Source organism: Branchiostoma lanceolatum, chromosome 12 (genome assembly GCF_035083965.1).
Source record: "Branchiostoma lanceolatum isolate klBraLanc5 chromosome 12, klBraLanc5.hap2, whole genome shotgun sequence".
Lineage (NCBI taxonomy): Eukaryota > Metazoa > Chordata > Leptocardii > Amphioxiformes > Branchiostomatidae > Branchiostoma > Branchiostoma lanceolatum.
Genome location: NC_089733.1, coordinates 7,694,258 through 7,721,480, shown reverse-complemented (window position 1 = coordinate 7,721,480; position 27,223 = coordinate 7,694,258). Strand labels below are relative to the sequence as shown.

The 27,223-nt window shown below is 42.3% G+C and overlaps 2 protein-coding genes across 2 annotated transcripts; one reads left to right on the top strand and one right to left on the bottom strand.

The window, feature by feature from the left end:
- Nucleotides 1-160: 160 nt before the first annotated feature.
- LOC136445702 (chitin synthase chs-2-like) lies at nucleotides 161-16,890 on the bottom strand. Its single transcript, XM_066443836.1, has 18 exons — nucleotides 16,834-16,890; nucleotides 15,480-15,948; nucleotides 13,774-14,870; nucleotides 13,123-13,293; nucleotides 12,474-12,633; nucleotides 9,917-10,169; nucleotides 8,971-9,171; nucleotides 8,266-8,366; nucleotides 7,681-7,806; nucleotides 6,924-7,091; nucleotides 6,131-6,295; nucleotides 5,636-5,752; nucleotides 5,019-5,155; nucleotides 3,777-4,021; nucleotides 2,975-3,179; nucleotides 2,464-2,581; nucleotides 1,921-2,000; nucleotides 161-1,361 (listed from the first exon to the last, which is right to left on the bottom strand). Exons 1-18 carry the CDS (start codon nucleotides 16,875-16,877, stop codon nucleotides 161-163), a joined length of 5,058 nt encoding a protein of 1,685 aa, XP_066299933.1. The 5' UTR covers nucleotides 16,878-16,890.
- Nucleotides 16,891-20,230: 3,340 nt separating this feature from the next.
- LOC136445701 (thyroglobulin-like) lies at nucleotides 20,231-25,652 on the top strand. The gene is made up of 7 exons (XM_066443835.1): nucleotides 20,231-20,321; nucleotides 21,378-21,608; nucleotides 22,104-22,337; nucleotides 22,999-23,235; nucleotides 23,670-23,903; nucleotides 24,854-25,084; nucleotides 25,379-25,652. The coding sequence occupies exons 1-7, from the start codon at nucleotides 20,231-20,233 to the stop codon at nucleotides 25,624-25,626; spliced, it is 1,506 nt and encodes a 501-aa protein (XP_066299932.1). The 3' UTR covers nucleotides 25,627-25,652.
- Nucleotides 25,653-27,223: the final 1,571 nt, after the last annotated feature.

The following is a 27,223-nucleotide window of genomic DNA, read 5'->3' as shown; positions in this document are numbered from 1 at the left end:
TACGTCTCAACATATACTCATTAATTGTTTGATACATATTGTGTTCATTTAATGGTTACGTAGGGGAATACATATCGAAATGAATAGACAGCTTTTTAACATTTTGATTGACTGTAATAAACAGTTTAACATGTACTTCAACTCTGTCCAAAATGGCGGATCATAGTTTCACTTTTCGTCTAACACGTCTAGATTTATGCTCGATTACTTTTCTTTTGATCAACTTGAGTGGATTGGTCTCTCTGGTAACATCTCTCCTCGACACTCTTGTCTTGATATGTGACGCTGTTTCAGAGTCAATCCCTGCAGTACCGGACAAGACCTGTTGCGGGTTGTTACGACGTGAAACTGTCCAATCCCAGGCTTCGTCATCAGTTTCTGTATCTGACTGAACGGCTTCCGATTCACTCAAGCCCCTACCCTTTCCATTAACATCAGTGTAGTCTAGATTGGGACGTGTAGCATGCATATCGGTTTCTTTTATGATGAGTTCAGTTTCGTCAATGTATTGTGGAAGAGGGCTAGCGGAGGTGATAGTTGATCTGGAATCTTGCGGGTTCTCTGTTCTCTTGATGGTTGTCGGCATCTCACGGTGTATGTTGTCGTCCCACTCGGTTCGTCGTATTGGTAGGATTGACTTCTCCATGTCCGAATTCCTTGGTTCCTTTGTTGGGTGTTTTGTGTTTCCGGATGGGTATGGGATGTGGGTGGTTGATGCTGTTTTCCCCGCTGGTTCTTCATCAGATGCTACGGATCGTGAATAGTGATCATGCTCACTTAAGACATCGACTCGGTCAACAACCAACATTTGGGGAGGATCAGAAGTCAATGAGGCTGCTGTATGACCGTCTGCAGCCGCCAGCCTTTGCTTCCTTCCTGTGCTCCTTGGCACCTCTTCACGAGTGATGGACTCGTCGTATTCACCAGGACGGACGGATAACAGGGACTGTGAGGGATCTTGTATCCCTCCGCGGCGTGAAGACGGTCTATTTGCATTGACCAGAGATGACGAACGCCTCTTATTCCGAAGCACGAATTCAGACTCGCGCCTGGATTTTCGCCTGTTGCTATTTCCTCTTGGTTGCTGGGCGTGGTTTCTCGCAACCTGTTCTCGCGAGAGCCTGCGTCCCGACGAGACTTGGACATGACGGTTGGTATGACGAGAACTCCTTCTGGCAGGTGCAGGCGAGACTGTGATCTTCCTGACTATTGGCTGCTGGGATATGTCGTCTGCCAACTGAGATGCTGCTTGGTCCACATTGATGGTTGGGATGCTGGTTCGCTTGACCTTGCGGGTAGGCGCTTTCTTTTTACGACAGGATATTTCGGTAGCTGCTAAGATGTGAATCAACGTGGAGAACCTGTAGAGGAAAGAAATAACTTTCTAAATGAAAGTACAAGTGGAAAATGCCGTTTCCACCTAGCATGCACCACTGAGTTAAAGTCTTCAGTTTCAAGCATTGTTTTGTCTCTGTATCTATATAGCCGGTATAACCGCCATTAGGCGTAACACACCAGCTTCGCAGGCACGCGGCGCAACAGCAGCTGGTTATATTACACCGAACGGTCTGTTACATCTAGTCTTCGCATATCTGACTGCAACCGTTCTTTAAAGCTATTCAGTGAGGATGCTCCTACAGTACTTGATGACAACGAGTTCCATAATGGTTCTCGGAAAATACGAATTTTTGAACACATCAATCCTTGGCTGATAACTCTGGTACTTAAAAGTATGATTATTTCTAGTCCTCTTCTGAACTGATACTGAAACTGTCCACAAGTTTGTTAGTCATTTTGTACATCATGCAAAGTCTGGACGTTGTTCTTCTGTCTTCAAGTGACATCCATTGCAGATCTGCTTTCATTTTGGTGACAATAGCTCTGAATGATAATCTAGAGATGTAGAAAGAAAAGACATACCTGTGGAAGACCATGGACGTAAATTGGATGACAAGGACTATGATGAAGAAAGTCAGGAAGGCCAGTCCAAGCGCCTCCACCTGAAACATAATAAAACTTCTATTAGCCCAAAGTAGATGATCCAGCAGCTAAATATGGTAACGTTTTTTTTGCATACTTTTAGGTTAAACATCGTAAGCTTTAAAGCCAAAGTGATTGTTACAAAATACATAGTATCTTGTCATAGGACGCAGATATTGTTCACCCATTACTTATATTGTCGTAGAATTTTTCAAAAGTTATAAGTAAAAGATAGGGAGAGCATCTCCATCGTAGTTCCATGGTACCTAAAATCCACTTTTTACCATTAAACACAACTGAAATCTAAATTTCTCTCAAATCATCGATAACCCTTTTTTTCGAGGGGTGTTTTGGTGGTTGCTTATGTTAGATGTGACCATTTTGACGGGAGGGGTGTTTTTTGCTAGTTTTTCCCCCCTATATTTATGTAGGGTGTGACCATTTTGAAGGGGTATCTACCCTGATACATAGTTACATACTGACCTTGAGTTTGGTTCCGTCCGGTAGTTCATACGGGATGTACAGGTCCTTAGTGTTGATCTGTAGTACAAACGTCACGATGATCCAAAGGGCGTTCAACATGAAGAACCCAAACGTCACTCTGAAACAAAAGAAAAGGAAATAGCGGAGTCGATGTCATCGATGAACATAACAATGAACATTTTGTCAGAAACATTGTGAGCGTTCTCTGCTGACATAGAGCATGAACAGCTACATTTATATGTATATTTATATTAGAGAGTCGAAGAGAGAGGGGGAGGGAGAGGGAGAGATAGGGAGGGAGAGAGAGGAGAAAAGGAAAGAGATCTAGAGAGAGAGAGAGAGAGAGAGAGAGAGAGATCTAGAGAGAGAGAGAGAGAGATATCTAGAGAGAGAGAGAGATCTAGAGAGAGAGAGAGAGAGAACACAATGTTTCATGTAAGCAGGGCTAAACCTACAGATCCATCTCCCCAACACTGCTTTCTTCACATCTTTGGTATTCAATACTACTTACTTGTTTCTCAGATTTTTAAGCTCCCCTGCAATCCTCTCTTGCTCTTGTTTGTCCTCCTCTAGAGGGTGTAGATACTTGGCGATGAGGTTTTTCCAGAACTTAGTTTCACCTGCATCCAGATTCTGGACAGGACAGTTGGCGAAGACGTCCTCTACCATCCAGTAGTCTTGGTCGATTTCAGTCTCCTCGTCCGCTAGGGGTCGCTCTGAAAGCCATTACCGCACAACATGAATACACTATGAAACATTTAGATTTGTGTAATACTGTATATATATATCAAAGTTCTAATCTTTAAGTATGTTAGGTTTTTATTGGGTGACAATGTGGTTTTGTGGCTAGTGTTGTTGACTAAGAATCAAAAGACTCTGGGTTCGTATCCGTAGCAGGCCAAAATGTTGTGACATTGGGAAAGGTACTTTATACACATTTCCTTAATCTAGAATCTCTACTCAGATGTAAATGAGTACCTACCTAAAGTTGAGGACGTCCTCTCGGATGGGAAGTAAAGCCGAGGGTCCCATATTTAAGGTGATCCACGCCTCGAGCACGTTAAAGAACCCATAACACTTATCGAAAAGAGTAGGGGTCCATCCCGGTGTGAGTGGATCAAACGTTACTGTCCGGTCTTACAAAGCTTGTACTGTACGTACTGTACAAAACTAGCGTGTTACGGCCAAAGACGTTTTAACTCTTAACCGGGTTACGGCCAAAGACGTTTGATCTCTTAACAGGGTTACGGCCAAAGACGTTTTATCTATTATGTAGAACAAACACATTAAGGTTGTTTACAGCTAGTCTCTACCTTCCTCTTTAAGAAGCTCCTCTTGAAAGATGTCGTCCATCAGTTCCTCCTCAAAGTCGGAGGACAGGTCGTTGACCCCGTCGAAGCTGACCCTCCGAGCGGACGTTGACCTCCTGCTTGACGCCCTGCTGACGCTCAGTCTGCTGACCGTTCTGCTGGCCGCACGGCTGTACACCTTGTCTAACGCCTCCACCAGGGGTAGGTAGTCATCCTTGCGCTTACCGGCTCTGGGGCACATCTCACACCTGAAGGACGGGAAGGAAAGGGAAGGGAAGGGAAAAGAAAGAAAGGAAAGCAAATAGAAAGGAAGGGTAGGGTAGGGAAGGGAAGGGAAGGGGAGGGGAGGGGAGGGGAGGGGAGGGAAGGGAAGGGAAGGGGAGGGGAGGGGAGGGGAGGGGAGGGGAGGGAAGGGAAGGGTAGGGAAGGGAACGGAAGGAAAGGAAAGGGAATGGAAGGGTAGGGAAGGGTAGGGGAGGAGAGGGAAGGGAAGGGAAGGGAATGGTAGGGTAGGGTAGGGTAGGGTAGGGTAGGGTAGGGTAGGGTAGGGTAGGGTAGGGTAGGGTAGGGTAGGGTAGGGTAGGGTAGGGTAGGGTAGGGTAAGGTAGGGTAGGGTATGTTAGGGAAGGGAAGGGTAGGGAAGGGAAGGGAAGGAAAGGGAAGGGTAGGGAATGAAAGGGAAGGGTAGGGAAGGGAAGGGTACGGAAGGGAAGGGTAGGAAATGGAATGATAGGGAAGGGAAGGAAAGGAAAGGAAAGGAAAGGGTAGGGTAGGGTAGGGTAGGGTAGGGAAGGATAGGGTAGGGTAGGGAAGGGTAGAGAATGGAATGGAAGGGAAGGGAAGGAAATGAAAGGGAAGGGGGATGAAATATGACTGTGGGTGCCAATTTCTTGAACCACAACAGAGACATCATTACTGCAGAAATGAAAGACTAAGAATTCGAACCGCTTGTAACAGGTAAACCAAACAGAAGTAAAATATGAATGTTAACGTCTGTGAGATTTAAAAGAATAGCCTATACACTAAAATGAAATTCTTCAATCTTGAAGGAAGAATTAGCTCTTTTAGATATGTAATGTGTTCCTATGGGTTTGTCTTTATACCCGAAATAAGTAAAGAAAAAAAAAGAATACTTTGGAGTAAAGGCAAATAATAAACCAGACAATACAACCACAAACGCGAAGCCTAAGACCAGCAACCGTCTTTGTTATCTGATTTTTTTTATATCTAAAAAATATTTCTTACTTGAACAAGTTGCCGCAACCACACAGATAACCCGAGTCGTCGTCTTCTCCTCCTTTAAAAAGCTGCATGAACCGTTCTTTTGCGGTCTTCGGCTGTGGTCCGCCGGCGGCTTTCTTCGTACCGCCTTTCTTCTTAACCTGAATTAAAATCACATGATTGAAATGACCTCATAGATTAAACCATATTGTTGTTGAGGCAGTGAAAACGTTTACAAGTGATTTTGAAACTCGCATTTGCTTATGATTGTTTTGGCATTCAAAATAGAAAAACAATGGTGGGTGTATTTGCGGCCTTAGCGTGCGTAGTGCTTAGTCCAGTGGTTAGCGATCTTGCCTCTGGAACTAGAAGCCCCGGGTTCGATCCCGGCTGTGTCGCTCACCCGACACGCACGCTACCGAAAAGGATCGCAGTCCTTAGGACAGGACGTTAAGCCGTGGTCCACTGTTCATCATTGTGCTTGTCGAAAAGAGCTAGGGGAAATTTCCCGGTACAATGAACCTGTAAATACTGTATATAGCGTCTGTCTTCCTGTCACGACCAGTGGAAGATTAGCTCATCTGTTCATTGAGTTCATTTGAGCTAAACTGGTTCGGGATCACTTTACTTCCTTTCCTTACCTCTCGGGTTCCCCAGCTGACGATGTTCATGTTACACAGGGAGTAGATGATGAGGAGCAGGTATCCTGACGGGACGCACAGGAGGTACAGCGCACCGCACGCGATGTTCCAAAACTCCTAAAGTTATAGAAATCAACCATTCGTCAACAAATATAGACGAAATCAAGATAAAGTATCATATAGTAATAAAAATCATAAAAGGGCTTCCCAATCTTGCACTGATACATCTACATTTCCACCCTAAAAAGTGCAATCCTAAAATCTAACCTGTCATGTCAAAAATCAAATGAAACCAGTGTACACGTTAAAAAGACGGTTTAAGTGATTTTCTGACTTAGGGAATGGCCGTCTTTGAAAAAGTTTCTTCTCGGTCCCACCTCTGTTGACAAGTTCAATCACGTGACCGACATTCCTACGGTGTAGTTGGGTGACGTCACTTCCGCTATGGATTTCAGGAATGGAAAAAATGAGCATAGAATAAAACGATGTGTTCACCTGTGGATGAATGACGGCCGCTACCAGAAAGAGACCGCACATCAGGAACGTGAAGAGAGCCACAGGACTGAGCGGACCCTCGACAGTGATCTGGCCTGCAATACCCACCACAACCGCCATCATCACGCACGAGTACATGGCGCTCATGATGGCCGCTACGTTGATCTGTTGAAAAAATTCATGAATAAAACAAATAATCAGAGTTGTTTGTGCTATGGAATCTGTTCAGAAAATCCATTACGAAAAGAAGGTTCAGTTAAAACGTTTTGACATCGGCTTTGGGTCATTTTCTTCGCCGAGAAGATTATGTTTTTGGTTACGCCAGCTGTGGGATGGGTCTGTATGTATGTCAAGAGCATAACTCGAGAAACCTTGGATGGATCTTCATGATTTTTGGTAGGTGTGTAGCGGTTGTAATCAGGAAGGTCAATTTTGAATATTTTCAACTTGAGAAGGTTTAGAGAACAGAAATAGGGTACATATCTTTATGGTGTTAGATTACGTCACAGATGAACTTTCATTCGAAATCTGACTTACAAATGTCGGTGTTATTTTCATAGTGTAAGTCAAGGGGGTGACCATACAATTTCGACGAGTTTTAGTTGGGGTACCTTCACGTAAGAGTAACAAATAGATAAAGCATTCGAATTGTTTTCATGGCAGATAAGAGAAAAATAAATTGAGAACAAAGAACAGAAAAGATACACAAATTAGCGAATTCAGTTGTAAGAAAAATGTGTCCGTACATTGTGCACTCATTCTATCTCTTCTAATATAGTTTTCGTACACGTACCTGTGTGTCGGGTTTGACGATGAAGCATAGTATGATGAAACCGATAGGTGGCGCTATTGACACAGCCATGGCTGTGACGTTGTCCCATTTGAAGGCGTACGTCAGCGCACCAGCGATCATCATACACACGGTAGCAGGACCCAGCACTGACGAGATCATCATGGCCATCTGTTGGGATGGGAATACTATAAATGCACAAATGTACGCAGTGGTTTTATGTTCGCGGTTTTCGCGGTAAGCTCTTTGCCGCGAACTTTAAACCACCGCGAACATTTTTCGCCGGTGTTTCTGTAGCGCTACTATTGTTTCAAATGCGAACTCAAACCACCGCGAACACTCCATTTTCTCCCTACCGCGAAATCAAAACCACGCGAACTTAAATGTATTTACATTTACATGTATCTCATTCAAGATTTCTGGCCACTATACGTCGTACGATCGCAAACTAAAGGCATTCTTGAGATAGTTGTACATGTGTCCTTCAAAATTCTGCTGTCTTGTTTCGGAAAAGGCTGGATTTGACCCTTACAAGCAGTTGCTTCTGTCACAACACAGACTGCTTAAAAAGTGTACAACAACAACAACAAAAAACAATCAACAGCAAATTCGTACGACCTACGACGAGTATGACCGCGCCGTTACCTTTCACATGTTAGATAATACATACTTTATGCTGCTAATTTTACATACAGCAAAGGATGTTTATTTTTCAATCAAAACAGTGTTTTATTGAGAAAAAAAAACAAAGAAACAAGACCTGGTAGATGATGTATATGTAAGAGATACTGCTGTTGACTTTGGCGGTCCTCCGTCCATCCAGTAAGAGGTCCATGACGTTTGCCATTGTAGAGGGCCCCCAGCGCCTCCGTTGGTTGAAGAACTCCTATATTTGAATGCGACATATTGTTCTCAAATAGATAAATGCATAAACCTGAGGGCATGCATATCACATGCACAGTCAGGGTTTTCCAACAAGGCTGCAATATAAATAGCCTGGAAATCACACTATCGGGGGCTCCTCGATATCTCTACGGGACTGAGAGTGACCCCGCCCGCCAAGACAGCTTAGTCCGCTCGGGGTGTGTTTACGGCCTTGGATTAGATTACGTCGCGGCGGAAGTAGGGTGGCAGCGAGTAGATAGGCTATCAGAAACGATTCCATAAAGCAGACTGGGCCCGGTAAAACAAAATTAATCCCTAAGCCGACCCCTAGAGACTGGGACCAGGCTACGATATAAACAACGTTAACAGCAAATAACAAACAAAATACAACTGTCAAACTCGATCAGAAATACTCTGAGAAAGAGAGAATGGTATGATGTGATGAACCATGTATGTTTACCTTGAACCCTTCTGGTGCGTATGTAAAGGCGTCAGAAGCTGCAGAATATTCCACTCGCCAGCCTTGTTGTAACATTAGCGTACACAGCCACCTGTCCTCTCCTGGGGCAATGTACAGAATATATGTGTATTGATTAGTTCTTAGAATTATTTTTCGGAAAGGTTTCAGCTGCGAACTTAAAACCACCACAAACAATAAACTTGCTAGCCTTGTAGCCTACCTATTGTAGCTCCCAAGTCTCTTCTGTTCTTTCTGAAAATATCTGCGTAGCCTGGGTGCCAGACCACCGCGCTCCTGGAGCTAATCCTTCGGCCGGGGAAGCAACTCGCGCCGCCGCCACAGATAGCACACGTTCGGCTGCCAAGCGCTCCCGGGTGCCAACTCTATCCCTACTACTAGGTCTTCCCCGCCCAAAAGGGGTTATCATCGCATCGCGCGAAAGGTCTGGTATCCAGGCTAATATCTGCGGAGAGGACTTAACAGACTCGGAAGCTACAATAGGCTGGATGCCAGGCTATACATTTGCTCCCTGTCGCGAAATCATTCCCGTGAGCACTTCCCCCCTTTCAGGCCTGCCCCTTTATTGTATTTTTTTTGGCAAAATTCCCATATAATTTGTGCTTTCCTAGAATCAAACCATAATGACGATGCTAAGGGATGAATACCAGGAATTGATGTACTTTGATTTGAAAAAAAAAGACGTACCTTGATCATACTGTACAAAGTGTTTAGCTTCAGTAGGCTTGGTGGTGTACTTATGCATGACGTTATCGTCCATGATGGCGGTGGCGCGGAAAAGGCTGAAGCATCCCGGACTGCACAGGACGCACCCCAGCACGTGCTCTGCCGTCTTCTGGAACCAGTGGCCAATGGCGTACTCAAACATTTGGTACCAGATCAGAGGACCTAAGATATTGTTAAAGAAAAAAAGTTGAACATCAGTGTTTGCTAACTTAATGTTTAGACATAACTGTTAGTCATTAATTCCTAATTTAGTTACCTCCGTCTTCTGGAACCAGTGGCCAATGGCGTACTAAAAACATATGGTACCAGATCAGAGGACCTGAAATATTTTTTTAAAATGAAAAAAAAATGAACATCAGTTTTTGAGAAAATGTTGACTTAGTAACTCCGAATTTTCGTTACCTCTGTGAAAGAGGCTCTATTTCGACGGGGGCACTGTTTTTGGCTGACTAAATGTGTGTTCAGAGGAAGACGCTGTCAATCTACTCAGCATGCTGAAGGGATACCTGAAGCACAGAGGGCGAGGCCCTCCCACAACAGGAAAGAAAGCTCGCAGGATGCAAGGAAACATAGAAGAAGATGAAGAAAGACTGAATGCAGCTGCAGGACGTTTCAACGACTGCAGATGCAGAGACCAGTAGATGGTGATGGTGATGTGTGTTTGCACCTATAAGTCAAGATTCGTTTGATGGATTTTGGTATGTGTGTAGTTATATTTTTGTCAAGATGGAAGTCGGTCAAGATGGAAATATGCTGCCTGTAGGCACAGAAGGACCTAAGGTCTGAGGTAAGGTAGTTATTGAAGTCTTGAAGAAACACGCCCATTTTGGGCTCCTGGTATCTTCATTTTAGGGTGCTGTTTGCCGTCGCCACTTAGAAAATAAAACGTAGATCGTTGACACCTCACCTGACCCGATGGGATGTATCCTTCCGCACGCCGCGCCGACTTGTGGGTTCCTCCGCATAAGGTCGACCAATAGCTGCACAGCAGACGGCTGGAAGTCTACGTCACCGTCAAGTGCCAGGATGTAGGTGTTATCGCACCGGAGTTTGTAAAGGGTCTCCAGCCGGAGTTTTACCGATGGATCAGTCTCAGCGTTTATTCGAGATGTCCATTGTTGTTTTAACGACCACCCAAGGAGATGATACATGTACATTACCTGTGTATGATAAAATTCGCATCAGTGACCACTCCCTACACATAGAATTTGGCAGGCAAAACCGTACCCCTCCTAATAATAGAACATGTGAATTCTGTAACGATCTATATGTTGAAAATGAAACCCACTTTTTACTTGATTGTTCCTTATATAAAGATGAGCGACAATCGTTGTTTAAGATAATAGAATCAGACAAGAAATGTACAAAAATGTCAAAGCAGGACACTTTTGTATACCTAATGTCATGTAAGAACGAACATATAATGGACAAAGTATGTAGTCATATCTCCAAATGTTTCAGAAAGAGAGAAGAAACTACTAGATGATCATCATTTAGTTTAGCAATAGCCCCCAGTTTGCATGTTTTAGTTTTTAATGTTAGTGTAGCATTTTATCAACTTATGTTTTGCATCATGTTTCTTACTGGCCACATGTGGTCTCCTGTGCATTTAGCCCTTCTGGGCAGGAATATGCAATAAAGACTATCATTATTATTAATAATGATAGGCGCAACTAATGGGTCATTTGTATTTCTATGACAGACATTGACATATAGTGTCTAGAAGAGAATTGAACATTGTGAAATACCAATGAACTCATTATACACCATGCATAAAAGATATCACCGAACTCATTATTCGGTATAAAGGATTGTTCAGATGGTCATACAGACAAAGCATGTACGAAAGTTCACTGGATGCCCCATTAGCTTGTACGTCATGTAATTAATTTCTGTCACAGGGTGCAATTGAAATTGGTATGAAGACATCCGGCTTTCTCTCAGTTTCTTTGGTCGTCGGTGGTTGTTAAAACATAGCAGACAATCGCGCACTGTTCCCATCAACTGGTCGTTGTATTTTGTCGTGTCTCTGATACTTTATACAGGAGTCCTAAACTCCAGAAGGCAGTGTTAGTTTCCACTAGAATATGTATCAATCAATATATAATCAGCCGACTTTGTACAGAATTCCGCTTGTGGTGAATGACACAAGGTGTGTTTTTTAAAACAATATGATACTCACTAAACCCCTGCAGACCCTACCAGTGTATTCCCTATGCGTAAACATACATTTTGAAACGTGGATATTTTCGGCGTAAATGAGGGTGGTTAAGCACAATAAGAAGGCCAATTGTTGATAAGATATAAAAGAACACATAGTAAGACAAGTTTTTCTTAACCACCCTGACATTATTTTTGTAATCTAACTTTTGTCAGGCATTGTCATGCACATTGTAAAAAGCACATAGGCTGAGGGTCACCTGGGGAATTTGGTAGAATACTGAATGCTTTTGGATGCTCACGGGACTAGTGGGTACTTTATCGTATACTGTAAAAAATATCCATTTCTACTTCCTAAAATTACCATCCATTGGAAAATAACTCCCCCCTCTGGGGTTTAGGACTCCTTTAAAGCACCTATTGTAATGGATAACAATGAGGTCAACGACGATTTTATTAGTTCGTGCAATATGCCCCAGTCGTTCCATGCTTTATCAAACCGAATTATGTCGGTGATTTTATCATCATCATCATTGATTTTCTCACTGTAGTTCTTGATTTGTTGGTTATAAAGGGTATTTTGTGTTATCAACAGCATAATCTAAAATGAAAGTGACTTAACATGTTTTTGAATATGTCCCCAAAATGATAGATGATTTTACGGTGGTGCATGTAGATTCTATATTCAATTGAAAACAGGGCAAGTCAATGAACAGGGTATGTGTTCTGCAAACCATTCCAACCAAATGTTATGCAAATAAATTGTCCATTGCTGTGCAGTTCAGTCAGTTGGCTGCGAAACAAATAATTTGCATAAACCATTTACTTCATTGAGTCATTTGTTCTGTCAACACCATGGTATTTATTTGACATGGCGTCGCGGTGGCGCAGTGGCAGGGTATTTGGCCCCAAACCTCAGAGATACTGAGTTCGAATCCGGGGTTCCCTGATTTGTCCCTCTGACGCTGTGCCCTTGGGAAAGGCATTTTACACGACTTTCCTCACTTCACTCAGGTGAAAATAAGTACCTAGCTTCGGTTAGGGACGTCTCCCGGATAGGATATTAAGTGGAGGTCCCGCGTTTGAGGAGAGCCACACCTCGAGCACGTAAAGGAACCCACCACACTTATCGAAAAGGGGTCCTTCTCGGTGTGAGTGGATCATATGAATCTGTACGGATATGCAGCTTGTACTGTTCAGTACAAACCTGGTGTGTTACGCTTTGGTGTGTTACGCTTTGAAGCGGTTTACCGGGTATGCAATACAAACAAACAAATAAACAAACAGACATAGAGGTAGCACACCTGACTCCAGCGTTTCCGATGACGTATGCGCATCTTGTCCTTGAGATGAGCCACCATCTTGTGTCCTCCCGGCATCCTCCACACCAGTTGGCCTCCGTATGGTGTAGGGGTCAGGGTGGGGTCAAGTATGATCACCTGATCATCTCTGTCTCGTACAGCGCTGAGTTGAAAAATTGGAAAAACTTCATCTATTCATTTCCAGTCAAATGAACCGTTCAGAGATGTGTGTCTATCAAATATTAGAAAGATGCAGCACATGAGGATTAAAACTGTGGAACACTCATTCATCTGAAGTACAGCCAGTAGGTACCCATCTGAGTAAAGAGGCTGTTGTAGTGCCTTTTAACGTGCTATAAAGGCACATTCTTGATTAATATTGCAGGACCCCAACTTAACGTTCCATCTGAAAGACGAATGTAGCTCCAACCAGATTGTCCTTCCCCGGATTCGAACCATGGTCTCCCAGTTACAGACTACTTGGAACCAGGAGCCAAAACTGTTTGTATTTTCTTAATAGGTATTCTGAAAAAATAACCAAGATTAGAAACAAATAACCCAAATTTGACAAATCGTACAGATAATTATCATACAAATTAATCATAACGAGCTTGTTTGGTTGTTTGGTTGTTTGTTTGTTGGGAAAACTTACTTGGCCGCTGTTGGGACGAGTTTACACAGCTGTCGGACAAAGTCGTTCACAACAAGTTTCCCATCATCCCTCAGGTCCATGGCGTCATCAAACAGGATGTGGGTCTCACACCGGTAGTTGTCGCGTTGTGTGTCGGGAACGCCGGTCTGACTTGCTTGATCCAAATCCATTCTGTATACAATCATGTAGTAGACAAAAAACACATTTCTAAGATTTAAAAACAACAACAGCAACAACAATAATCACAGACCTGTACAGGCAGAAGCATTGTTTTCTAGCGCTATATTGAGATGTTTAGAACAATAAAAAAAAGTCGCCTTTGCGGAGCAACGAAAAGAAAATAGGTCTCCCAATAATGAAACTTCAGTGGATATAGATCAGTGAAAATCATAATCTCATACTGCAAATCCATTTAATATTGCGATTCGTAAGTTTAGTGGCTGAGGAAAAAGGAATAGTTTATTGCATTTACTTTTGGCGGTGGAAACAAACATCACTCTCTCAAATGTTAGTGATCAAAAATTTGCGATGATGAAATTTTAGAGGTTGGCTAGTGACTGTTTAAGTATCTAAAACCAAGTAATTGTTAATAGATTAATAATTACAGTACTTCATGAATTCAGTGTGTGTAAATTTTTAAGGACAACTTACCTGCAGATAGATTTCAATATCTGGACCATCTCTTCTTCTGTCTCGTGCCACATCGTCGCGCACAGGTAAATGACGGAGTTTACAGGTGTCGCCACTACGTCTGTCACGATCTTGGTGACGTTACTTCCGGTCCGAGCCTCGTTTTCGTCCTTTGATTTCCGGTTTAGCATGAGACACTGCTCAACTAATCCCCCACAATACATCGGTCGAACAAACAACTTGTTGGTTTGAGCGAATCGTTGACTTGAACGGAACCAAATGTGTGACGATATCCAAAGTTGCGAGAGCCACCATAAAGCGATTCCAATAATAATTTCCCGCCAACTTTGCTTCAAATCTACGTCACACTTCCAAATATTTAGGCTGTTGAATCTAAACACATTACTCCACTGGCAGTCTATGATAAACATAGCCAATGTAGCGGGGGTAGCGAGACAGAGTGGAAGAGCAAACCCCACCCTATGGATGCATGTCATACACGACAATCGGGAGAAGAAGAAACATGTCGAGGATGTCACAAGTTGGACAAAGAAAAGTAGAGATATCTGGACAAAATAATTCTCTTCGTCCCATTCAAGCTTCACTGGCTCAAAGATGTGGTTAAGTGTAATATCTTCTGATGATGCCAGAATTAAAAATGTAACCAAAGCAATAATAACTATATTTATAGTTCCTGCATAGATGTAGGTTTTACATCTTACTTCAGAGAGCCCAACTTTCAGCTTGTAGAGGGGAACGTCAAAAAAGAAAGGGAAGACTATGTCAGCCCCTGCGTATGTCTCCCACCAGCGAAAAGATATCAGAAACAACGATAATGTCACTTCCCATGTTGGGCCACTGTAGCCAAATGGTTGAGCAGGGACTAAGCATAGTGCACTGGTTTGCATAAGCCAGGACATGACGTCAAAAAACAACATGGTTTCTCTACGACCTGACTTCAAATCCTTTCGAACGATGGTCGTATGGATTTTCAAGATGGCGGGCACGAAACAGACCCCGTTCATCAGGAGTAGGGAGAAAATGAAGTTTGATCTTGGGAGAACGCGGAGGACAAAGAGGCAGACCCCGGATGTGGAGAGAGCCTCGATGAGACAAACCTGTCATACAAAAAGGAGAAATGCATATGGCATCAACAACAACAACAAACACACTCACTCACTCACTCACTCACTCACTCACTCACTCACTCACTCACTCACTCACTCACTGGCTCACTCGCTCACACATTCATTCACTCACTCACTCACTCCCTCACTCCCTGACTCACTCACTCACAAACTCACTAACTCACCAACTCACCTACTCACTCACTCACACATTCACTCAACCACTCAGGTTCTAACTCAATGACCCACCCACTCACTCACCCACCCACCCACTCACTCACTCACTCACTCACTCACTCATTCTCTCTCACTCACTCACTCACTCACTCCCTGACTCACTCCCTGACTCACTCACTCACTCACCCCCTCACTCACTCACTCACTCGCTCACTCACTCACTCACTCACTCACTCACTCACTCGCTCGCTCGCTCACTCACTCACTCACTCACTCACTCACTCACTCACTCACTCACTCACTCACTCACTCATGCACTCAATTAATCATATTTTGTAACGCATGTCTAGTAAATTGCACACTCAATCAATTAATCATATCTGGTAACGCATATCTAGTACATTGCAGAATGTGTTGGCTCACCTTCCAAAGAACACCCCAAGAGGGGCCCTTCATTTTGCTGAACATAATACGAACGATGTTGCGCAACACTGTCATGACTTCTGGCACTAGAATGGTTCCCATCAACATCAGCATGTACTTTGCTCTCTCAGCTTTTCCTGCGTCATTCGAAGTTTCTTGCAGCACATTGTTTACACTAGGGCTTACCGTCGTCGTTAAGGCTGAGCCGTTCGTACAAGTCAAGTTCGTACACAGCCGTACCGTGGTGTTCCCGTCATGCATAGCGGTATCGTTCCCATGATGCATTGTGTTGGAGGCGAGAATGATGAGCGCCATCTTGCTGCCGATGGCAGAGCCCAGCACGGCGTGAAAGAATAGAATGTAGGACAGCACTTTCGCAATTACTATGGCAATTCTAAGGTAGGAATTCTTGGAGGAATGCGGGTTGTCGGCAGGTCGAGTGATGAACGTGTCCCAATCCTCCTCAAAGCTGCAGAAACATATTTGAATGAATAAATCTGAGACTAAAAACTTAGATAGACAGGAACATGGCACGTTCAGAACAAAAGACACAAAACGAATGTTCTGCTGCAGTACCAAGGTCACCCACAAGGGGGGCCGAGATTTTAACATTTATCATCCCAACACCTACCCACAGATGGCATTCCAATTTATTCAAAGGTTCGAAATTTATTGTGACTACAAATATCTTGAAGCACAACAGACTGAAACAGACGGACCAAAAATAATACATCCATTTTATGGAGGTAAAATTAACTACGTAACAAAAGTTACAGGTTCAACAAAGGCCCTCTTCGTTCTCAAGCAAAATCAAGACACATACAATCTGAAAATTATTTTATCCAGTACTAGTCAGATTGTAACCGCATTGCAGTGAAAGTCTACTAACTTTAATCTAACAAATAGGGATTTAAAAAAAAGGATAACTTTATCTATCAAATATTGTGCGGTAATTCAATAGGTACAATGTATGGCGACTTGTGGATACATGACAACTGACCTATTTCATATAACTCACGATTTTAAAGAAGGAATATATGAATTAGAATACATGAATCAATCATTGAGATATATGAATTAATCATTGCGTGATGAAACTTCGGTAGGAATACTGGATCTAGTAGATATATGACAGTCTAGTATCGACCGCTTTTTGGGCTGACAATTAGATGCCACACATTGACGTTCATCCTTGTCCTACACGGCTAAATACAATGGAAAGGCTTGAATCTCAATGTTACAATGACAATCATGCATACAGTATGTTCCCATAGACCTTACAATGGGGAATAGATTCTGACATCAATCATCTGAGTATTACCTATGATATAGACGGATAGATTAGAAAAATTACCTTTCATTTTCAGCGATGTCGTCATCATCACTGCTAGTTGCCATGGTGAAGTTTTCAAAGTCTGAAATAGACCAGAATATTAATATTAATATTATACATATCCTTTTTTATTACACATATGACATCATACAATCAATGTCAGTCGTATTAATATCACTATATTAGAAGTAATTAGAAATGAAAAAAATGCCTTTGCTGTTTCTGAACTTGCGTCAATACCTTTTCAATGACGACAACTGTACACTTTTAGTATCAGTCATTATGAATAATATATATGTCGACATAGTACCTGGAAAAAAAAGGAAAAGAATAACTGTTTTGAGACAACATACCAAATTCAAGATTCGCTATTTTACTTAATTTACTTGCGTTTTAAATGTCTGACATCTGAATTAAGAGTTAAATGGAGATTGGGGCATATTTTCCTGTTTCATAACAGTGTTTGGAACATTTTCTGTTAGTAAAACAGGTAATCAATTGTCCACGGTATTTCTCTTTTAAAAGCCTTTTTTTTTGCAAATTCTTTTACTTAACAAAGAGGTTTAGCAGACAGAACCAATATCAAGTATCAATTTTTTTTTAAAGTACGAAAAAAGAATGTACAAAAAAATGTCTGTTATGGAACTGTTGTCCGAGCCACTATTTACTTTTATTTACACTTTACCGGGTGGTATTTAACACAATGTCTCTTTACCTTTAAGCCGGCTGAGGTTATTACAGTTAACGTCACGTAATTCTAATACATGAAACTATTTTGCTGAGAAAACCACCTTATTTTTCTCTTTTTACAGCGCGAAGTTAAAGTTACAAAAAGTCTGACTAGATAACAATCTTAGTCAGACAAAGTGACATAACATATGCACAATCCGTCCATTCTAATATTCCAACAGATACAAATATGATATGAAGCAATTGCAGCAGAACACATTGTAACAATCTGTCGCTCAATAAAAGATTGCAAAAAACTTCTCTTAACAACTGGTATCAGTTCAGACATTACAATGATATTCTAAAACGTTTAGTAAAGTAACGGTACCTCCAGACGAGATCAGTTTAACCTGATGTGTTGAGATTTCTTCTCTTGCAACAGCGCCTCGAAATCCGTGTACTTGTGTACAGCTTCGCTATGGGCCTAGTGTATGAATGACTTGGCTTTCTTACTCAGTAGCATGAAGTTATAGCCTCCATAGCAGGCTCTGAAAGTCGGACTTTTTGGGCTTATAGTGTGATTTTCCTGATGGCATACCAGTCCGAAGTGTGCTTGGTTTCTTGTGTAGAATACCTTGTTTTCTTGTGGGCCGTCTACACAAGAAACCAGGTACAATTAGTCCAGCAGCAAAAGCACATGATAAGCCCCCAAGAAGCCTGACCCGTAGGGCCTGCCAAGGAGGCTACTGAAGTTTTCTGTGTGTCACGTTCACATTTAGTGATGAGTTATACTGTTATGTCTGTCGTTAAGGAGGGTCTCATTTTATGCCCGATCTTCACAAGTCTTCCTCTTCAAGTCTCAAGCGTTTAAACGTGATGGATAGTCACGATTAATGAGTTAAGTCACGGAACCGGCAACATCTATTCGTTCACATTGTTCCATCCACAAAGGATTTTGATATTTATCACATCTGTCATAACTATTTGGCCTTGATTGTCATATGCGTTGTGCTGTTCAGTGACCGCATTGTAAATTGTACTCACGCTATCTTGTCAGAGTAGATTAGGGCAATAAAGTTCATAGAAATCTATCGTTTGGTGCCTTTTGTCTGACAAGATAAAATGATGCAGCTATTTTCCTCAATATTTTTCAAAGATTTGAAAATACTATGGGGCATAGATTGAAATGTAACATCAGACTACAGTTGAGACAAGTAAGTCTATAGTTGCTGTAATTGAGACAAATTGTATCTGATCTCTACCTTTGACTAGATACCCAAGAATACTAAAGTGTGAAGATTGTTCGAGGCTAACATAGTTTCAGACAAACCCTTGACGCCGATGACTGGGTGTTAAACTGGATGTAAAGTCCTTCGGAAAGCCACGGATCACAACATTTCTCACTCAACCCAGGTGTAAGAATGGGTACCTGACCTCGGCTGAGGAGGTAAGAGGCGGTGAAAGAAGAAGGATAGACTTCATTACACAACACCATGCCATGCCCAAAATGGCAAGACATAGTTGATTGCCAGTCAACTACCTTTACGGCATCACATACACTATAAAACATGTGTTTGCTTCTTAAATACACGCATCAAACCATTGAGAAAACCTTACATTGCATTCTATAGACAAAAAATACGACAAGGCGTTGCTAGAGCTTTAAAGGAGTCCTAAACTCCAGAGGGGGGGGGAGTTATTTTCCAATAGATGATAATTTTAGGAAGTAAAAATGGATATTTTTTACAGTATACGATAAAGTACCCACTAGTACCGTGCGCATCAAAAAGCATTCAGTATTCTGCCGAATTCCCCAGGTGACCCTCTATTTTCTGATTAATCAAATTAAACAACCTCAGCCTATGGCCTAATACAGTTTGTCTGACAAGGCCTGACAAAAGTCAGATTATAAAAAGAATGTCAGGGTGGTTAAGAAAAACTCTTGCTATGTGTTCTTTTATATCTTATTCACAATTGGCCTTCTTTTTGTGCTTAACCACCCTCATTTATGCCGAAAATATCCAGGATTAATGATGTATGTTTGCGCATAGGGAATACATGGGTAGGGTCTGTACGGGTTTAATCATATTGTATCATATTGTTAAAAAAAACACCTTGTAAAATCAACCACAAGCAGAATTCTGTAAAAAGTCGGCTGATTATGTATCAATTGATTCATAATCTAGTGGAAAATAACACCGCCTTCTGGAGTTTAGGACTCCTTTGTGCACTGTATTGAACTTTACAAATGTATACAATAAATGACGTAAGCTTAAAAGTGTATGGAGTAAACAGTGTACCTAGATGGAGGGGGGGGGGGTAAATATAGACTCTGAAAAGTTAGCCTTAGACGTGGTCTGTTCTAGACTATTCTTCTCAAAAGATTCTCCCAGTGTGACCGGTCAGTCCGTGATATGCAGGAATTTCTGCGCGTGCGTACACTTATTTCATAAGTGTTTCAACTTCGCCTCTTCTGAGTACTTTTATAAGACACAAGGACTCAGCCTTCAAGGCTCATTAAGAGGTCAAGCAGCTACCACTAAACGAACATTCGTGTCAAACCTTGAGCCTTTCAAGAAATGTGTCTACCGTGAACTGTGGAGTGAAGGATGTTTGCACAAAGGCATTTATGCTATAGAAATCCAGTGAAGTGAGCAGGAGTGCTAATATTGAGGCGTGACACGTAAAACGTTTATATACAAGTAGTCGCTGTGTGGGGCAGAACAGATCTGAGTCTTGGTCCAGAAAGATGGCAGTGCACCGTGCTCTCGTTCTACTGTTGGTATGCGTGGTGCCACAACTTGTTGTGGAGGGCTGCTGGCCTAGCAAGCCTGCAGGACGTAAGCATGTTTTATATTAATAGATAAAAGTTTATTGCAAGTTCATGCCCGTGGGCTAATTGCACATGGTACAAACATATAGGGAAACACATACATGCGTCAGTAAACTGTGTCTGACTTCGTTGTAACAATAGGCTACTGGTACTAAATACAATTGTTGGCTATATCTAAACTAGCTGGGTTTGACTTCTTTTTTGGAGGCAGTGGAAGACGAAAAGTCCCACTTTTTCTAGTATTTGTGGGTTCTATGATTTCAAGAGAAAGGTAGCTTTTTGTTCATCCGTGAGTGTGTAAAAGTAGGGGTATTTCGTGGTAACTTGCTTAATTTACTTGCACCTATTTGGGTGCGACTCCTGTTGCACTTATCTACTTTATGTAGATTATGTTAGACTATTAAAGGACACGACATACGTAGAAGACACTGCTAGATATCCCGTTCCTAATTTGTTTAAGTCTTTCTTTGTATCTTTCAGACAGTAAAAATGTATATCTTTATGTTTTTTCGGCACTAATAGGGTCATTAACAACGTCTAGAAGTACAGAATTTTGCTAGCAACCGTATCGATCGCTGAATGAAGATCCTTTGTTTGAGGAGAGCTACATCTCGAGCACATAAAAGAACCCACCACACTTATCCAAAAGAGTAGCGGTCCTTCCCGGTGTGAGTGGATCAAATAAATCTGTTCGGATATGCAGCTTGTATTCTACAGTTCAAACCTGGTGTGTTACGCCATGAGACGGTTTACTTTTGTTTATTTTATCTTTTATTTTATTGGAATTCCAACGGTGGAATACACATGGGACACAGGCAGCTATTGCTGATGTCGTGACCCGCACACATATGTAGCCGTTTTTACACTTGGCTGGAGTGGGGAAAGTCGTGTAAGTGCCTTTTTCCCAAGGGCACAAGATCAGTGGCGTCAGGGGATTCGAACCCGGGACCCTTGGATTCTGGGCCGAAAACCCTGCCGTTACGCCACACGACGCCACACGAGACGGTTTACCTGGTGAACTAACATGCAAACAAAAACAGACTTGTACATTTTTTCTCACCAGGTCTTATGACTCGCTGTGAGAAGGAGCAAGCCGACGGGCCAGCCGACGGTGTCTTCCCAATGAACACCTTCGTGAAGCAGTGCGAGGCGGACGGGTCATACAGTACCGTGCAGTGCGGGGGATCCAGGCGGTTCTGCTACTGCGCACACCCCGACACCGGGGTGATCTTCAAGGAGACCAAGACTAGAGGGCAACCGCGTAGCTGCGGCAACTATTACATACTGAGAGAAGGTGATATTTGTATTGAAGTCTATCTGTACTGAAATCAAAATATGAGCTATACGGATGGCATATACCAACGAGACGAGTAGAGTGTTCGACTTTTTTTGGTAGGTCGTGAATTCTATCCCCGACCGAATGAAATCAGAGACTTGATGAAAACTACTTTTTCTGCTTGGCACTTAGCATTTGAAAAGATAAGCTTTTGAGTATGGTAGTTGAGTACACACCATTACCAGTGGACTAGCTCCCTGCTGTAGTGATTGCACAAAGTTGTGTGGCCCGAGGGGTATTGAAATGGTGTGTGAGCGCCGCCCTATGCATCTTCTGGTGGGATGGACTTTTAACTAACCACCTTATACGGATCGCATGGAACATGCAACGTAATATAAACATGTGTCCTACAACGACAAAATCTAAGTCATTATGACAAAAGTGTACGTTTTCCCAACCCTTCAAAGATTTCATACTTTTTCCGGTAGACTATACTTTTTTCTCAAATTTCAGACACGCGTACGCCCTGTGAGAAGCAGATGTACTCCCTGAATCCTGCGATGTTACCCGGCGGTTTCATCAAAGAGTGCGAGGCGGATGGATCTTTCCGTAAAGAGCAGCGTGACTCGGCAGGGTTGTGGTACTGCGTCAACTCAGAGACCGGCGAGCTGTACGGACAGACCGGCATGAGTAGTCAGATCGATTGTGACGAATACGAGGCTAGGAACGATGCACCTGCAGTCCATGGTAAGAGCTTTAATGCTTCTATCTTTTATTACTCCGGGAAGGAGGGTGACCTTCTGCATGGAGTATTAGAAATGATGTTGTTTGCACGTTCGCAGCTAGAACTGACGATCCCGTTGTCGCATTGGTGTGTAACTTGGCATATCGTTTTCTAGTTTAAACATTACGATTGCTTTCAATGACATTATGATGTTGCTACAGAACAACGTAGGAAGGGAGAGTAATAACGGATTCATGATATAAATATAATATAAAAATGTATTTTTCTATTATCTTCAACATATTCGGGAAAAACGCATGTAATAAAGTGGGCTAGATTTAAAAGACATTGGAACAGGTCGAAGCCATTTCCCGTAAAAAAATCAATGATACAATGATCAGAAAATGTACAAATTCAAATAGCCTGATTCAGTACCAGAAACGTTGACGATAGTGACAATGTTGCCAACATAAAATTAAAGCTACTAGTATATATGCCAATGGAAGTAGTGAACGGAATAGAATAAGGGAACGGCAGTTGACTAGGAAATATAGATTGATATCAATGACATAACAAGTACTTGATTGTACCGCATGCTAATGTGTAAATATGCTTGTATACGTACGTGCGTTCCAATGTGATGGCTACCTCGTAAATATTAATGTTCAGGCTTTGGTTTTCCAGTAGCCAGGGCCACTCCTTGTGAGAAACAGAAGTTCTCCTTGGATCCTGCGATGTTACCCGGAGGCTTCATCAAAGAGTGCGAGGCGGATGGATCTTTCCGTAAAGAGCAGCGTGACTCGGCAGGGTTGTGGTACTGCGTCAACTCAGAGACCGGCGAGCTGTACGGACAGACCGGGATGAGGAGTCAGATCGACTGTGTCGAGTACGAGGCTGCGGTCCACGCAGAGACAGACCAGAGTAAGATCATATGTTGTTGTACATATCAGTACATGTATCAACACCCCTCAAAATCTTAATCGTCTCAGATGTATCCCGGCACACAACCTTTTAATGAAGCCATATGTGTGATTTTTAATCTTTAAGTATTTTATCTTGTGTAATTTGTAATTCAGCCCCCAGGCTGCAAGGTGTGCAATGAATAAAAGCCCTTTATATATTATTATATCTCGTAGATAAAAAGTGAGTCACTCATAAATGCACATGGAGAACTTTATGTCGAGGCGCTACGCCCCATTGGGAGCTTGCGGACTTGAGTGAGAGAGACTCTGAGACTAAAAGAGATGAAACAACAAAATAAAGAACCCACCACACTTATCGAACGGATCTCAACGTCTGTATAATTGTTTCTAAAGCTACCGTATGTCTAAAACAATATCTGAAACTTCTTGCAGACGAACTCACCCCGTGTGAAGAACAGAGGAACTCCGATAATCCTGCGATGTTGCCCGGCGGTTTCATCAAAGAGTGCGAGGCGGATGGATCTTTCCGTAAAGAGCAGCGTGACTCGGCAGGGTTGTGGTACTGCGTCAACTCAGAGACCGGCGAGCTGTACGGACAGACCGGCATGAGGAGTCAGATCGACTGTGTCGAGTACGAGGCTGCGGTTCACGCAGAGACAGACCAAGGTAAGATCAAATGCTGTTGCACATATACATGTATCAACACCCCTCAAAATTTTATTCGTCTCAGATGTATCCCGGCACACAACCTTTTAATATAGCCATATTTGTGATTTTATATTTAAGTATTTTATCTTGTGTAATTTGTAATGATTATGTAATTCAGCCCCCAGGCTGCAAGGTGTGCAATGATTAAAAGCCCTTTATATATTATTATATCTCGTAGATAAAAAGTGAGTCACTCATAAATGCACATGGAGAACTTTATGTCGAGGCGTTACGCCCCATTGGGAGCTTGCGGACTTGAGTGAGAGAGACTCTGAGACTAAAAGAGATGAAACAACAAAATAAAGAACCCACCACACTTATCGAACGGATCTCAACGTCTGTATAATTGTTTCTAAAGCTACCGTATGTCTAAAACAATATCTGAAACTTCTTGCAGACGAACTCACCCCGTGTGAAGAACAGAGGAACTCCGATAATCCTGCCATGTTGCCCGGCGGTTTCATCAAAGTGTGCGAGGCGGATGGATCTTTCCGTAAAGAGCAGCGTGACTCGGCAGGGTTGTGGTACTGCGTCAACTCAGAGACCGGCGAGCTGTACGGACAGACCGGCATGAGCAGTCAGATTGATTGTGACGAGTACGAGGCTTCGGTTCACGCAGAGACAGACCAAGGTAAGATCATATGTTGTTGTACATATACATGTATAAACACCCCTCAAAATCTTATTCGTCTCAGAAAGATGTGTCTCGATCGTATATAGATAAAATGTGAGTCACTCATAAATCCACATGGAGTACTGTATGTCGAGGCGCTACGCCCCGTTGGGAGCTTGCGGACCTGAGTGGGAGTGAGAGAGACTCAGAGACACTTATCGAACGGATCTCAACGTCTCTATAGTTGTTTCTAAAGCTACCGTATGTCTAAAACAATATCTGAAATTTCTTGCAGACGAACTCACCCCGTGTGAGAAACAGATGGACTCAGACAATCCTACGATGTTGCCAGGAGGTTTCATCAAAGAGTGCGAGGCGGATGGATCTTTCGCTAGAACGCAGTGCGACTCCGAAGGGCTGTGCTATTGCGTCAACACAGAGACCGGTGTGCCGTACCCACCCGGTAGGCGGGGGCCGATCGACTGTGACGCGTACTTGGCTATGGTTCACGCAGAGGCAGACCAAGGTGAGCTTTGTTTATCTCTTCATTTCAATGATCTTTATACTGAAGAAGTAAAATAGACTTTTCAATACTTGATAAAATAGTGTTGCTACCAGAAAGCAGTACATCACTGAAGAGTTTCAAAAAGATGAATCAGAAAAAGTAAAAAATTCAACAAATAGATGTAGAATCTATTTCTATAAAAAAAAAGGAACGCCTCAGATTAAACGAGGTTATGTCATCAGTATAAACCTAGAGCTTGAATTAATACCTTGCACATACGTTTTATTAAGATATATTGTTTCAATCTCCTTTTAGATGAGCGCACGCCCTGTGAGAAACAGAGGGACTCCGACAATCCTACGATGTTGCCAGGAGGTTTCATCAAAGAGTGCGAGGCGGATGGATCCTTTAGTAAACTGCAGTGCGATTCGGAAGGGTTGTGCTACTGCGTCAATACAGAGACCGGCGAGCTATACGGACAGACCGGGATGAGGGGGGTGTTCGACTGTGACGAGTACCAGGCAATGCATGATGCAGGGGAAAACTGGAACCATGGTCGCTAATGCGGTAAGGAAAATATTCACTCATTTAAAAACAACAGAAATGTACATTTGTTGGCAATGGTTGCAAATTAATAAGGCCATGTTGATTTGACTATATGGATGACATCCACGCTCGCATCAATTTTCATCCGTTAGTCATACAAAGAAGCTGCAAAATGAGAAAAGAAGCCACCATTTTCCGTCCTAATTTCTCCACGTTTTCAGACGAAAAGAAAACTACTCTCCTCTTAACATAAAACAAAACACACGTAACAGAAAAAATGGGATCATTCGTCTTCCACTGTCTCGGAAAAAGAAGCCGGACCCAATAAGTTAGAACTTAGTGTCAGTAGCTAAGACTAGAGTAGTCATATGTTATATTGTTCATCATTGTCTGTCCGTCCACTCCGTGTTACATGTACATGTACATGTACATGTACTTGCAATTAGCCTACGGGCAGGAATTTGCAATAAACTTTCTATATGATGTAAATCCCTCCCCCCCAAGAAAAAAAATTTAAAACGGATACTAATATCATAGCATGCCAAAGTCAATTCCGAAGTCAAAGAAGAAGATGTGAAAGAACAGATCAGGCTAGACATGAAAAATATATTACCCGGTTTACCATACTCTTTTTGCTAAGTTTTGTTCATCCACGAAGATTTCATAATGAAGGCAACTTTTTTTGCCAATTTTTTTTTTTCGCACGCTCGCATCAGTTTCTGGAGGATTTCCAGATCGATGATGTCATACATATAACCAAATCAACATGACCTACCAATCACCCATTTATCATTATCTTATAGATAGCTGTGACTTAAACATTCTGATTTCTTTTCACAGGCTAAGCCAGACCAAACCATAGACATCGCTGAAGAAGAAACGGCGATTGCAAAAGTACAAAACTCGTCTTACGTTAAGCGCCAAGGCGCATTTTTGAAGCATATTCTTGCTGAAAATCATCTTTTTGTTTAGCGACGATGGTTGTCCCTTCGTCAGTTTTAAAATCTTGATTGGTGTGTAAAGAAATAAAAATCAACAGAGTAGCAACATATACATTGTTGTGTTCTTTTTTTGTTGTGGTGGCCACCTCTCTATTAGAATAAAGATGGTATCGTGCACTGAATAAGCCATCTCACTCCTAAAAATGTGAAACTGTCCAAAGTTTTGAAATTATGTTATGTTAAAGGCATGAAGCCAGGTATTTCTCGATATTTGAAGATAAATGTATAAGGGTCTTAGGAGTGCAGGAACCTTCTGTTAAGTGGCTGTGTTCTCAACATTAAGACCAGTGAATGGTTGCGATCTTAAGGTAAAAAAATAGATAGTCATCCTAACAAATAAATAGGCCAGAAAGCTGGTCATTTTCAAAAACAAGAGAAAGTTTTGTAAGACGGCAACCTCCTACCACACACGCTCACTTAGGTACAGGAAAGTATGCCAAGGTTAAGGTACTCAAAGGAGGGTCTTAACTCTCTTAAGGTACTTGTAAAATCTTTGACAAGGAACTAAGAGTCACTTGACCAAGAACAATCTCTTTCTAAGCGATTGAATGTTTAAGTAGATCACTACTGTTGAGGAGCCAATTGGCGTGAAGCTCGTAAGTCAAGACAACTA

Coding starts and splice junctions, on each gene's coding strand:
- LOC136445702 (XM_066443836.1), bottom strand. CDS start 16,877: ATGGCAACTAGCAGTGATGATGACGACATCGCTGAAAATGAAAG. Junction 10,170..12,473: donor ATCGGAAACGCTGGAGTCAG/GTGTGCTACCTC, acceptor TATCATACACAG/GTAATGTACATGTATCATCT. Junction 1,362..1,920: donor ACGTCCATGGTCTTCCACAG/GTATGTCTTTTC, acceptor TTTCCTCTACAG/GTTCTCCACGTTGATTCACA.
- LOC136445701 (XM_066443835.1), top strand. CDS start 20,231: ATGGCAGTGCACCGTGCTCTCGTTCTACTGTTGGTATGCGTGGTGCCA. Junction 21,609..22,103: donor CTATTACATACTGAGAGAAG/GTGATATTTGTA, acceptor CTCAAATTTCAG/ACACGCGTACGCCCTGTGAG. Junction 25,085..25,378: donor TCACGCAGAGGCAGACCAAG/GTGAGCTTTGTT, acceptor ATCTCCTTTTAG/ATGAGCGCACGCCCTGTGAG.